The sequence below is a fragment of the Pan paniscus genome, chromosome 1 (assembly GCF_029289425.2).
Source record: "Pan paniscus chromosome 1, NHGRI_mPanPan1-v2.0_pri, whole genome shotgun sequence".
Classification (NCBI taxonomy): domain Eukaryota; kingdom Metazoa; phylum Chordata; class Mammalia; order Primates; family Hominidae; genus Pan; species Pan paniscus.
This window is the reverse complement of record NC_073249.2, coordinates 70,118,297-70,132,305: the sequence shown is the minus strand read 5'-3', so window position 1 is coordinate 70,132,305 and position 14,009 is coordinate 70,118,297. Positions and strand designations below refer to the sequence as shown.

The 14,009-nt window shown below is 37.4% G+C and overlaps 1 protein-coding gene across 6 annotated transcripts in view; it reads left to right on the top strand.

The window, feature by feature from the left end:
- The window catches only part of TDRD5 (tudor domain containing 5), a 91,940-nt gene that overhangs the window by 36,435 nt on the left and 41,496 nt on the right, over positions 1–14,009 (top strand). For all 6 annotated transcript variants that reach the window (XM_003824709.6, XM_057301998.2, XM_055111039.3 and 3 more), the window contains exons 7-11: positions 2,752–2,905; positions 6,451–6,623; positions 7,656–7,876; positions 11,825–12,037; positions 12,369–12,435. In XM_003824709.6, coding sequence (XP_003824757.1) covers positions 2,752–2,905; positions 6,451–6,623; positions 7,656–7,876; positions 11,825–12,037; positions 12,369–12,435 — 828 coding nt within the window. The remainder of the gene's footprint in view (positions 1–2,751; positions 2,906–6,450; positions 6,624–7,655; positions 7,877–11,824; positions 12,038–12,368; positions 12,436–14,009) is intronic.

Here is a 14,009-nt window from a genome sequence, read left to right as displayed (position 1 = left end):
CACCAAAAAAGAGACAACCAGATATTACGTGCCCCTCTTTAGAACATAGCATAACTTATAGTATTGTCAAAGAGATCAAACACAAATCTGATCAAGCCTGTGGGGATATTCATTATGCTAATTTGCAGGAAATAAAGTGTTTGTACTGCAAGATTGTCAGACTTTGAGAAAACAAAATCATGTAAACAGGATATATACACATATTTTAAGGCATAAATCTAAACTCTAAGAAAAGGATAATTAAAATTTCGTTGAAGGTGGAAGGAAAGTAAGGAGGGTGGGAGTAGAAATATATCAATTTATTTATTTCTTTTCTTTTCTTTTCTTTTTTTTTTTTTTTAAGATGGGGTCTTGCTGTTGCCCAAGCTGGAGTGCAGTGGTACAATCATAGCTCACTGCAGCCTCAGCCTCCCGAGTAGCTGGGATTACAGGCACATGCTACCATGTCCAGCTAAGTTTTTTTTTTTTTTAAGTTGTAGAGGCAGAGTCTCATTATATTGCCCAGGCTGGTCTCTAACTCCTGGCCTCAAGCAGTCCCTCCTGCCTCAGCCTCCCAAAGTGCTGGGATAACAGACATGAGCCACTTTTCCCAGCCCATCAGTTTCTTCATTGTTCATAGTTGGGAGCCAATAAAGCAGAAAGCATAACAAAGGAATTAGGATAAAATATATCTGACATATTAGTAAATTGACTAACCTTTTAAAAGAAACTGAGTCTCAGGATCAGCTAGCAAAACTCAACTGTGTTTCGTGTACTGAGATAATAATTGAAAAAAGCAAGATGTACCTAGTATATGTAATCTATTATGTTGAATCATATTTGAGTTTTGATAATCTCTGGAACATTTTAACAAGGAACTGGCAATAATGGTTACTTCCAGGGAAGTGATTGCTAGGTGACTGAGGAATTTTTTGTTGTTGTTGTTGTTGTTGCCAATTTAACTGAAGTGTTTATTTTTAAAATAGTTCCTGATTAAACTCACATCCTGTCTTTTAATAATCAGATCACTCAGCATCATTACAGTTTACCAAAATACAGATAAATTCTAAAGGAAAATGTCATTTCTGAATAAGAGCTGTCAAGTCAAAGTGATTGAGAAATCCAGATGAGCACTATGTTCTCATCTGCTTGTTTCTCTTGGTGCGGAGGAGAAAGCTGGAAGATGGCAGCTTACATTTTCATAACCAATTTAGCAGATAACAACCCAATGTAAAACTCAAAAATAAATTCACAACATAAATTGAGGAAACTGAAGCTTATTCACTTTAAAAACCAAAAGGATTGAGAATAATGTATTAAAATTCAAATGGGAGACTACCTGAAGAGCCAAGATGAGAATACATATTAGAAGGTCTTCCACTGAAAGCATTAACATTAGTATTAAAAATAATTTGCACGATAGATTAAAAAGGGAAAAATACACTAATTGAGTTTTTCAGTATAAAATGCATGTAAAGAATGAAGATAGAAGTCACTCAACAACAAAAAAGTCTCTTTAGATGTAGCAGGTTTTGTTTTTTAGGCTCAGAAATAAGCAAATTTATCATCCTAGGATAATACATACAATAAATGCAACATATTTATTGTCTTTCTTAGAATAATACCTACAATAGATGCAAAATATGAAGACTGAAGGCAGCTTTGGGAGAACATTTCACTTTTAACCCTTTGGAGTAGTTTTTTTTCAATGTTTTAAGAATTTATGTAAGATACAGTTAATATAAATGAGTGAAACTAAAATAATGTTGGTGATGCTTTTGACTATGGAATAAATAACTGATGATAGACAGTCCTTTTAAGACATACGAAATGTTTTCTGTTTAAGGAATGTATTTTATGTGTCTATCCCATATATATTATCTTCTGTCTTCATTTGGTATGACTTTTCTTCTTTTCTAAGGCAAGAAAATCAAACTGTATGCTATGGGAAGTACACCGATAGATAGCTGCTCATTTATTCCAACTTTTTTTTTTTTTTTTTTGAGACGGAGTCTTGCTCTGTCACCCAGGCTGGAATGCAGTGGTGCGATCTTGGCTCACTGCAAGCTCCACCTCCTGGGTTCATGCCATTCTCCGGGTTCATGCCATTCTCCGGCCTCAGCCTCACGAGTAGCTGGGACTACAGGTGCCCATCACCACGCCTGGCTAATTTTTTGTATTGTTAGTAGAGATGGGGTTTCACCGTGTTAGCCAGGATGGTTTCGATCTCCTGACCTCGTGATCCACCTCCCTCGGCCTCCCAAAGTGCTGGGATTACAGGCGTGAGCCACCGTGCCTGGCCTTTATTCCAACTTCTAAGGTGAAATAATAAACAAAATTTAAGGAAATATTTTTAAACAATTTCTGTACATGTCGGAAGTGATATTGAATATTATCTTTATTGGAAAATAGAGAAATACCAATAGTTTTATTACAACTGTTGTAATTTGTGCATTCTCCTCTTGTTTTTTTAAACACTTTTGCTTTATATTCAGACATTGTTAAAAATGAGAAGTGAAAAGTGCCCACCCTAACTTTTACTTTAGTTTACCACATGCTTTAAAAGGAACTTGACATTGACCTAGAAGTTTTATGGTAAGGGATTATTGGTCACTTGGTTTGTTTTATACTGGTATGGAAGTCAGCCTTTACTCTGTAATACTTGAGTTCATTGACCCTTTAAGATTTAGTTTGGTTGTCCAAGGACAACTATATATGTTATGTATCTGTTATCTAATGCTGTTTCATGTAATTTCTATTTTCTTGTGACAGGTAATTTTTAAAGAGCAACTATCACCAAAAAAATTAGGCTTCTTAAATGTGACAGAACTTGTTGGAGCTCTTAGTGACATTCTCCATGTTGAGTTCAGGGAAGGACAGCAAGACTTACTAGTGTTTGATGCGGACAAGAAGCCTCTACCACCTGGTGAGTGGAACCACAGTATGATGCAAACCTCATTTTTATTGTCCTTATGAGGACAAAGAGAAAACATGAAATAATGCCTAGCCATGAAATGTTTTATGAAATGACCTCCTTTCTGGTGGTATTTGTTGTAATAAGGTTAATCTGTATTATTAATAAAAATAATCTGAATTTAAAAATTTTGCTTTCTTGGGCCGGGTGCAGTGGCTCACGCCTATAATCCCAGCACTTTGGGAGGCCGAGGCGGGTGGATCACGAGGTCAGGAGATTGAGACCATCCTGGCTAACACAGTGAAACCCCGTCTCTACTAAAAATACAAAAAAACTAGCCAGGCGTGGTGGTCGGCGCCTGTAGTCCCAGCTACTCAGGAGGCTGAGGCAGGAGAATGGCATGAACCCGGGAGGCGGAGCTTGCAGGGAGCCGAGATCAAGCCACTGCACTCCAGCCTGGATGACAGAGCGAGACTCTGTCTCAAAATAAAAATTTTTCTTGCTCTCTTCATTGTCTAGATTTTTTGATAATTCTGAAGGAAATAAAGTTCCTAAAATGGTGGTCTGATAGTGCAGTGGTTCTTAACTCAGGCCGTGCATCAAAAGCTTTTTAGAAATATATGGAGATGCAGAATAAATGGGTGTGCGTTGGGACCCAGCACTTGTATTTTTTAAAATAAACTTTTAATTTTAGGATAATGTTAGTGTTACAGAAAAATCATAAAGGTAGTACAGAGTTCCCATACACCTTTCACCCAGTTTCTTCCAATATTAATGCCTTATTTACCATGATACATTTATCAAAACTAAGAAATTAACATTAGTACATTGCTAGTAACTAAACTCCAGGCTTTATTCTGATTTTACCAGTTTTTCCAAGAATGTCTTTTTTCTGTTTGTGTATCCACTCCAGGATAATATCACATTGCATTTAGGGCACTTGATTTTTGGTTTTTTTTTGGGGGGGGGGGGTGGTGAGGGACCTTCTTTTTCTTTTCTTTTTTCTTTTTTTTTTTGAGATAGATTCTTACGCTGTCCCCCAGGCTGGAGTGCAGTGGCGCGATCTTGGCTCACTGCCACCTCCGCCTCACGGGTTCATGCCATTCTCCTGCCTCAGCCTCCTGAGTAGCTGGGATTACAGGCACCTGCCACCACACCCAGCTAATTTTTTGTATTTTTAGTAGAGACGGGGTTTCACCATGTTAGCCTGGATGGTCTCAATCTCCTAACCTCGTGATCCACCCGCCTCAGCCTCCCAAAGTGCTGGGATTACAGGCGTGAGACACCACTCCCGGCCATGACCTTCTTTTTCTTTTGAAGTTTTTATTAAGATAATTTTAGATTCACATGGAGTTGTAAGAAATAATACAGTATGATACCATGTACCTTTTACCTAGTTTCTCCAATGGCAACACCTCACAAAACTAGATTGCAGTATGGTACTTGTATTTTTATAAGCTTGAATGAGTGGTTATGATGGACAGGTTTTTTTTTTTCAAAATGTAACTACCTTTATTGATTTTTCTGATTATTAAAGTAACTCATGTTCATTCTGAATATATATAAACAGCACAGATGAGTAGAGAGAGAACATTTTCTATTATTTTATCCACCCCCCCAAAATAATGCTGTTAGAATGTTTATATAGCCTCCAAGACTTTTTCCAATGAATATGTAAGACATAGATAGATCTTTTTTTTTTAATCACAAAAGCTGCACATGCTTGTTTAAACAATTCCAACAATACAGAGGTAACTAGCATTAATAGTTTTAGTGTGTTTATTTTTGGACCTCTTCTATATGATATAGCTAATTATCACATGTATAATTTTTCCTACACAAAACAGTAGTATATAAATACAGATTTTCCCCAACTTATGATGGGGTTCTATCCCAATAAACCCATCATAAGTAGACAATACATTTAATATACCTAGCCTACTGAACATCATACCTTGGCCTAGCCTACCTTAGACATGCTCAGAACACTTACATTAGCCTACAGTTGGGCAAAATCATCTAATACAAAGCCTATTTTATACTAAAGTGTTGAATATCACCTGCAATTTATTGAATACTATACTGAAAGTGAAAAACAGTGTTGTATGGGTACTTGAAGTATGGTTTCTAATGAATGTGTATCACTTTCATACCATAAGAAAGTCAAACCACTGTGGACATCTGTATTATGCAAATCCTCATTTCTTAACACTTCATATACTGTGGGTGTTTTTTCATATTAGTACAAACAAGCTCATTTCATCATTTGAAGTTATATATAATTATAATGTACTTAACCAGTCTCCTACTGATGGACATTAGGATTGTTCCCATTTTTTCACCATCACAAAAAAATGCAGTGACAAATATTCTTGTACCTACATCTCTGTGTACTTATGACTTCATTTTTTAGGAGCCACCATGCTTATAGGTCTGTCTGGAGTCTTTTTTTTTTTTTTTTTTTTGAGATGGAGTCTCGCTCTGTCACCCAGGCTGGAGTGCAATGGTGTGATCTCGGCTCACTGCAACCTCCGCCTCCCAGGTTCAAGCGATTCTCCTGCCTCGGCCTCCCAAGTAGCTGGGACTACAGGTGCCCGCCACCCTGCCTGGCTAATTTTTGTATTTTTAGTAGAGACGGGGTTTCATCATATTGGCTAGGCTGGTCTTGAACTCCTGACCTTGTGATCCACCCGCCTCGGCCTCCCAAAGTCCTGGGATTACAGGTGTGAGCCACTGAACCCAGCCTGGAGTCTGTTTTAATGTGCCAACCTCTTGTAGTTATCATACACATGTAAATTTGAACAAAATACATGATTAACTTGAAAATTTCCTAAGAATTAAGGAATTGTATTATGGAATATTAAGTAGTTACATACAGTCTACGTTAAGCAACGAAGAATATTCCCTGTTTAATTTGAACAAAAAGTAAATTGAAATCAAGATGCTGAAAAAAATTAAGTCTTTAACTAAAGTTTAAGAAACCTTGGCTGGGCGCGGTGGCTCACACCTGTAATCCCAGCACTTTGGGAGGCCGAGGCGGGCAGATCACGAGGTCAGGAGATAGAGACCATCCTGGCTAACATGGTGAAACCCTGTCTCTACTAAAAATACAAAAAATTAGCCCGGCATGGTGGCGGGTGCCTGTAGTCCCAGCTACTCGGGAGGCTGAGGCAGGAGAATGGTGTGAACCCAGGAGGCGGAACTTGCAGTGAGCCGAGATCGCACCACTGCACTCCAGTCTGGGCAACAGAGCAAGACTCCGTCTCAAAAAAAAAAAAAAAAAAAAAAAGAAAAGAAACCTTATCAGATCACAAGCCTCCCTCCCCCTAGCACAAATAATTTAAGATTTGTTCCCACCTAGAACTTCCCTTATATTTTGCCACACTGAAAGGTCTGCAAGGACAGGTTTGTATCTCTCATTTATCATTGTCTTTCTAGCACCTGGTGCATTGAAGGTGCTTAGTAATGGTTGTACAGCTATTTTAACAAATATGCATAGGCTGCTCTATTGGCCATTTGAGATGGAGTTGTTTCATCAGTCAGAAATTTGTGTTTAGTTCAGTCAGGTAAGAAAATAGAAGCCAAAGCTTGTGTCTCCAGTCCACCTAGAAATTCATTGTCTACTGCTGCTGTCAAAGAGACTGTATGGAATTGCCCTTCAAAAAAACAAAAAGAGCCACAACAGAAGATTTGCAAGAAGCCTAATCTGGTGGTAAAGCCTTTACAGCTGGTGAGTGAGGTTTAAAGACTGTGCACTGGAGATTCAGCATTATGGGAAGTAAATGAATGTGTGTTTCTTTAAACCAAAATTCTTTTTAGAAAAGTCTTATTTCTGGATATATCATTTATTAGAAGAAATCATCTTTGTATTGAAGTTATGTCATATAGCATTCTTTCTGGTTTTCGTCTTTTATATAACTAGCTTTTCCTCAAGGCTCATTTTAAAGTTTTTGAATGGTTTTGAGAGTTGACAGATCTCTCATGATGTCTTGAAAACCCAGAGGGGCTTTAGAGGGAAAACTTGAGAGGCTTCGTTTTGGCTGTGTGCCTCAACACTGCTGCAAATTGCCTCTACACTCATTCTCAATTATAGGGTGCTTTTATTTTTTTTCTTTTCTTGCATCTCCACACACAGTTCACCCTTTTTGTGTTCTTATCTCCCATTACTTATTTTGTTGTTATTAAGGAATCATTGCTTGCTCTTTTTCCCTTCTACCCTTTCTACCTGGCTTCTTTCATGGAAGGAAAAAGTTTTGTTTGGAGAGCTGTCTGTATTTTCTGGAGGAAAATAGAAGGCCTAGAGGAAAACAGTATGTTTCAGAATGAGAGTATTTGAGAAATCCTGCTTTTGATTGGAATACTAGTCTGAAATTTAACCTATTAAAGTTACCTTTGACTGCTGATATGAGTAGCATAAGAATCCACCTTGGTTCAGCCTGGATGTTTGAAGTATCATATTTTCAATTTTGTATAGGGCAATTGTGTAACGCTTTTAAACTCTATACCGAATGTCATAAGGTAGTAGTTTTCATATTTTAACATAGGTAAGAATCACCCAGGGAATTTATTTAAATGCATAATTGTGGGCCCTATTCCCAGGCATTCTGAATCAGTAAGTCTGGGCTAGAGTTCAAGAATCTGTATTTTTATAATTGCCCAAGTGATTCTGATAAAGGTGATTCATGAAATATACTTTGAGAAACATGCCATGGGGTTTGAAATGTCACCAAGAGATTTTTAATTTTTTTTTTCTAACTTATAGCAAGTAGAAACAAACAAATCAGAGCTCAACCTGGCAATGGCAAATCATGACATCCCACCAGATGCTGTGCCGGACAAGAAATTATGCAGACTCCCACCATTAGACACCAGTTCCCTCATAGGGGTCTTTGTGGAGTATATCATCTCTCCTAGTCAATTCTACATCCGGATCTATAGCAGGGATTCGTCAGAGTTACTCGAAGATATGATGATTGAAATGCGGTAGGAGTCTGTTGTTTTCAATGTGTTTTTCACATATCTCTTAAATCAACAGTTCTCAAACATTTCGGTTTCAGGACTCTTAAAAATTAAAGACCCAAGAGAGCTTTTTAAATCAGTATTTATTGTATAGAAATTAAAACTGTAAAATTTTAATATTAAAATAATTCTCGTGTTAATATAAGTAACATTTTTATGAAAATAACTTTTTGTTTAAAAATTTAGAAGGGTGGCATTGTTTTATCTTTTTGTAGATCTCTTTAATATCTGGCTTAATAGAAGAAAGTTGATTTTTCATATTTGCTTCTGCATTTAATCTGTTGAGATATGTTGTTTTGGTTGAAGTATCTGAAGACATCTGGCCTCATACCAATGTGTAGTCTGGGAAAAAGTATTTTAACAGCTTTTTCAGAAAATTGTGAATATTCTTTTTTGATAGTATGCTAAAACTTGAGAAATGGTAGTTTCTCAAATGTTATTTGGAATTTGAACTTTTTATACTCTATTATGTTAAAATCCACTGGTCTGCCTCTACAATTTGAATGGATCTAAGACTGGCAGTGTAATTGCTGGCCCTGGTGCAAAATTAAAATGCAGTGCTCCCTGTTTAAAAATTACTAATTTCAAGATGGCAATAGCAGAATATTAAAGCAAGCACAAAGCTGCTTCTAAGCATGGATTCAACCTATCCCTGAATGGATCATACAACTTTATAACATCATGTGTTGGTCATTTGGAAAATAACTAGTTTGCTGAATTATGCAGATCTTCCAAATGTTGACACATTTCATTATGCAGTATAAAAATATCACATTAATATCATCACTGATCTCAGAAAAGTATTTAGTATTGGGAAGCTGTCAAGCTTACAGTGGTGAATGCAACATTTCCAATATCCTTTTACTCGAAAGTTTGATTTTTGTCATTGACAACATGTACTGTGAGTTGTTTTCCTTGAAGTGACAAGCTTGCTTCATTTTTGAAAAATGTCAAATACCCAAGTCAGCTTGCTAGTGGTTCTTTCAAGCAAAAATGATATGAAAGAAATGGCTAGTTCGTCTTCCAGGTAAAAATCATGTTTGTGGACTATACTTTGAGAACTACTAACTTATATTATCTCTTTTCTCTACTAAAAACTGTCCTTTGTTAGCAAACACCATGTAAAATATGGACATTTTCAACCACTTTAGATTTATTCATGAACAACAATGTCTGATTTATAAATTGTTGTCATAGAAAAATAATTTATTTCATTTTATTTTGTCTCTCAAAAAACATTCCATGTTTTTAATTTGACAATAGTATGTATGCTTCTACTCCAGGACACCTGGCATAATGTAAGTCACATAATCACTTGGTAAAAATACATATTCCATTCCAGTATGCCCATGGGACATTTGTACGTGTTTTAAAAGCACACTCACTGGCTCTGTGACCTTGAAGTTACTTTACTTCTCTGGGCCTAGTTGTCTTATCTCCAAAATGAGATAATAATAATACCTACTTCACAGAGTTCTAAAAATTAAAGTACTTGGAGCATAGCCCAAATGTTAGCTGCTGTTATTATTAATACTATAGACTGGGTACAGTGTGGTTCATGCCTGTAAACTTAGCACTTTGGGAAGCCAAGGTGGGAGGATCGCTTGAGCCCAGAAGTTCAAGATTCATCTGGGCAACATAGTGAGACCCTGTATCTACAAAAAAATTAAAAATTAGCTGGGCATGATGGTGCATGCCTGTAGTCCCAGCTCCCCAGGAGGTTGAGGCTGCAGTGAGTCATGATTGTGCTACTGCACTCCAGCCTGGGCAACAGAGTGAGGCCCTGTCTGGGGGGAAAAAAAAATACTGTAACTACTGTGTGCTTGGTGTCAGAATGTTGAGGCACTTGTGCTACAAGGATAAGTAAGACATGGTCCTTTGCCTTTGCAAATACTGTGATTAGCTTAAGAAGATAGGAGATACATGGGATATTATAAAAGGGAGTCGTTCTGCCTGGGCAAGGTTGAGGAAAGCTTCACAAAAGAGATAATTGAGCTAGGCCTCAAAGACAAGAATTTGCGAGTCAAGGAGGTTATGAGTGGGTATAATCAGGTCCAGTCACTGGAACCAAGGCCAACATTAACAAAGGAGTAAGTGGCGTGCGCTGGAAACAACAATAAGGAAGTGACATTAGCACCAGGTGAGGTTGCAAGAGTCAGGAAGGGGGAGAGAGTGACTGATGTGATGCTGGAAGACTAAGAAAAGGCTAGATGCTGAATACCATGGGAAGATGTTTTATCTTATTCTGGGGAAGCACTGATGGTTTTAAGAAAGCCATTGGAATGAAGGGATGAAGATCTCTTAGTGGACTAGTCTTGATGAGAGTGAGACTAGAAAGGAAGAGATAAATTTGGAAAATGAAAATTGCCAGGTGACAAGAAGGGTGTTGAGAAGAATAAGAAAGAGAAGGAGATGATGAAAACTGTTTGCTTTAGAGACTGGGCAGGTTTGAGCTGGGGTGAAAACTTATTAGTAGAAGTTCACCTGTAGTGTCTCTGAGTTGACCATGAGAGTCACTGGCAATGTTGAATAGATGGTATGAGTTAGGATTAGGTTTAGCCACTGTTAGATATAACTTTATCATAGTAGCTTAAAGAAGATAAAAGTTTATTTCTTCTTCCCAGAATAGTCCAAATATACACAATACATTCTGATATGATAGTTCCGTGGTGGGAGGGGGACACAGGTATAGAATCTTGCTGCTCCAGAATAGTGTGTTGTCCCTGTTCACGTGGTCTTGGGTGTGGCAGACCACTACCACCACCCAGTCATCCTGCCAGCTACTGGGAAGGGGAAAAAGAAGTGGGGGATGGGAGATAAACCTGTTTTATTGAAAGACACAACCCAGAATTTTCACTCTTAAAACTGTGGGTAAAATACACATTAAATATATTCATTTTAACTATGTACACTTTTTCTTGTATCCCACTGGCCAAAACTTAGTATTCACATAGCCACACCTAGATGCAGGAGAGCTTGGGAAACCTGAATGACCATTTACCCAGTTAAAATTTGGGGGACTCTATTGCTAGAGAAAAGGGAAAGAGGAGAATGGGCATTGAGGAACAACTAGCATGTCTTCCATATAGTTGGAAATATTCGAGTTTTGAAGTGCAGAAAGGATGCAGGGTCTTCTAGAGATAGATTGAGAATTAACAATTGATCAGTAGTATGGTATAAGACATGAAAATGGGTGAGACAGTGTATAGCAAGAACAATAGCTAATATTTGAGTGCTTAGTATATGTGTACACTGTCCTAAACTTTCAGATGTTTTAACAAATGTTTTGTTTTTATCATCCCCATCCTAAACAAGGAAACTGAAGCACAGAAAGATTGTCACAGAGCTGGTAAATGATGGAGTCAGGATTTAGACCCAGGTTATTGGTTCCTAAGCTTATATTATGTTATACTTCCTAAAGATAAGTGAATCTCAACATTTAAGGCAATACAGAGCCAATAAAAAAAATAACTATTGACAAAGAAGTAGAGAATTGTGTTTTAGAAACTAGGAAAGAGTTTGAAACAGGATAGGGTAACGCTGCAGCAAGATAATGTGTATTGAAGGCTGAGGAGAGAGGCTGCTGGATTTGGGAGCTATCAGGTCATTGATGTCTTAAAACTAATTTATCCTAGGCAGTACTGGGGAATGAAGATGGGGTACATTCTATCCAGCAGAGAATGTGAGATCAGAAAATGAGTGTGTGTTTCTCTTTGAAGAAGTTTGTTGATGAAGAGATGGGATTCAGATAAGAGAAAACAATTAATTGGTATTAATGAGCATTAACAATTTGACAAAGTCAATTTTCTTTTCTTTGCTTTTTGCCAAGACTTTCTGGCTTGATACATTGATAAAAATTATCTTTAATTTTTTCTTCCCCTATGGATTTCTCTGTATTATGGAATTCCACAGGCGCTGTTATTCTAATCAGCTGGTTTCTGATCGATATGTCATGCCAGAATGTTTTATTCAGCCGGGACATCTCTGTTGTGTAAGGATTTCTGAGGATAAGTGGTGGTATCGGGTCATTATCCATCGAGTCCTTGAGAAACAAGAAGTTGAAGTGTTCTACCCAGACTTTGGAAATATTGGAATTGTTCAGAAGTCCTCCCTGAGGTTCCTCAAGTGAGTTGAATTGAATTAGAACAATGGATGAATTAAATTTTGAATCACAGTGTTGAAGCTCTGTGGGGTTGGGATCTCTCTTTTCTCTTGCCTTCCTCCCTCCAATCCTTCCTTCCTTCTTTCTTCTTAGTGCATATTTGACAACTGGGTCATTTCATTTCACAGATGGATTGTAACTCTTGTGTTGTCTTTTACATGACACTGAATTTTGAATGGACGATGAGATTACGTTTTAGTCTCTTATTAAGAAAGTGATTTTTTGGGTCATGCTAAGAGGTGCATTTATATATAGCAGGAAGATTGAACTTACATATTTGATTATCTATTGCAGGTGCTGCTACACAAAGCTTCCAGCTCAGGCTATCCCTTGTTCTTTGGCTTGGGTGAGACCAGTAGAGGTATGTTTGCTTGTCTCCCATTTAATCAGCAAACACTTGAGTGCCTATTATGTGCCAATAACAGTTTCACATGCTCAGGATATGAAGATAAAACGTAGAACCAGCCTTCAAAGAAGTCAGTGTATAGAGTATGGAAAATAGACATGTAGACAAAAATTGTTATGCCATATAAAATTTGCTATAGGAGAGGTTTCAAGAATGAATGGTAGAGGTGCAAAAGGAAGATTGCTTGTTTCTGCCCAGGGTAATCAGGGAGGCATTTGAGTGGCACTTTGAAGGAAGATTAGGAAGATGATGAAAAAAGAAAGGCATTCCAAGCAAAGGGAGGGTAGCATGAAACATCTCAAAGGGGAGAAATTTTAAGTACTTCTGTTTGGCTACAGAATATAGGATGAGCTACAGCGGGTGCATGGTAGAAAATGTCAAAGAAATAGGAGCCTAATGTGAAGACCCATGTTCAGAAGACCGAACATTGTCGTCCTTTAGAGGCTGGGGAGCAATTAAAGGGTGTAAATAGGAAACTGCCACTGACAGATAACATGTTTTCAAGATAATTCTCTAGCAACATTGTGGCAGAGCTTTGAGGTGGAATGGAGCAGGAGGCATTTTCATGTATGTAGGTGCATTTATATAATTATAATTATTTTATGTACCTAACTTTTTATTTTTCCTTCAGAACTCTTACTAGCTCATACCTACACATTTATTATGCCATATTTGTCTGCTTAATCTAAATAACTTATCAGTTGCTCACATATAAATGGATTATTTTAAAAATATTTTTTATCTGAAAAATTTTGTAAAGAAGAAAGAAAAACTAACGCCTGTAATCCCAGCACTTTGGGAAGCCAAGGCGGGTGGATCACCTGAGGTCAGGAATTCAAGACCAGCCTGGCCAACATGGTGAAACCCCATATCTACTAAAAATACAAAAAATAGCCAGGCGTGGTGGTGGGCGCCTGTAATCTTAGCTACTCAGGAGGCTGAGACAGGATAATTGCTTGAACCCGGGAGGCGGAGGTTGCAGTGAGCTAAGATTGCGCCGCTGCACTCCAGCCAGGACAACAAAGAGCGAAACTCCGTCTCAGAAAAAAAAAAGAAGAAAGAAAAAGAAAAAAAATTACCTATAATTCCACCACTCAAACATATACAGTTTAGAAATTTGGTGTATGTTTCTTCCAGTTTATTTTATTGGATGTTGGGAGCGAGGGTTTTTTGGTGTGGTTTTCAGCATTACTTAAAATAGTAATCGTAATATTTTGTATTCTGCTCTTTTGCTTAGCATTATAGCATAAGTACTTTTATATGTTATTAAGTTCTCAATTTTAATGGATTCATAGTGTAATCTGTTAGGTAAATGTGCATCATCGCCTGCTTAACCGTTTCTTTATTGTTTGACATTCAAACTGATTCTGATTTTTGACTGTTAGAAACAATGTATGCAAAATATGTTTTTTGGTGGAAGCCTGTATTCAAGGTTGTTTTCTTGGGGGCATTTTATTTCCGATAAGTTTCTTTTTACTATTTTGCCATCAGGAAGCACAGGACTAAATTTGTGACTCAGTTGTAGCCAG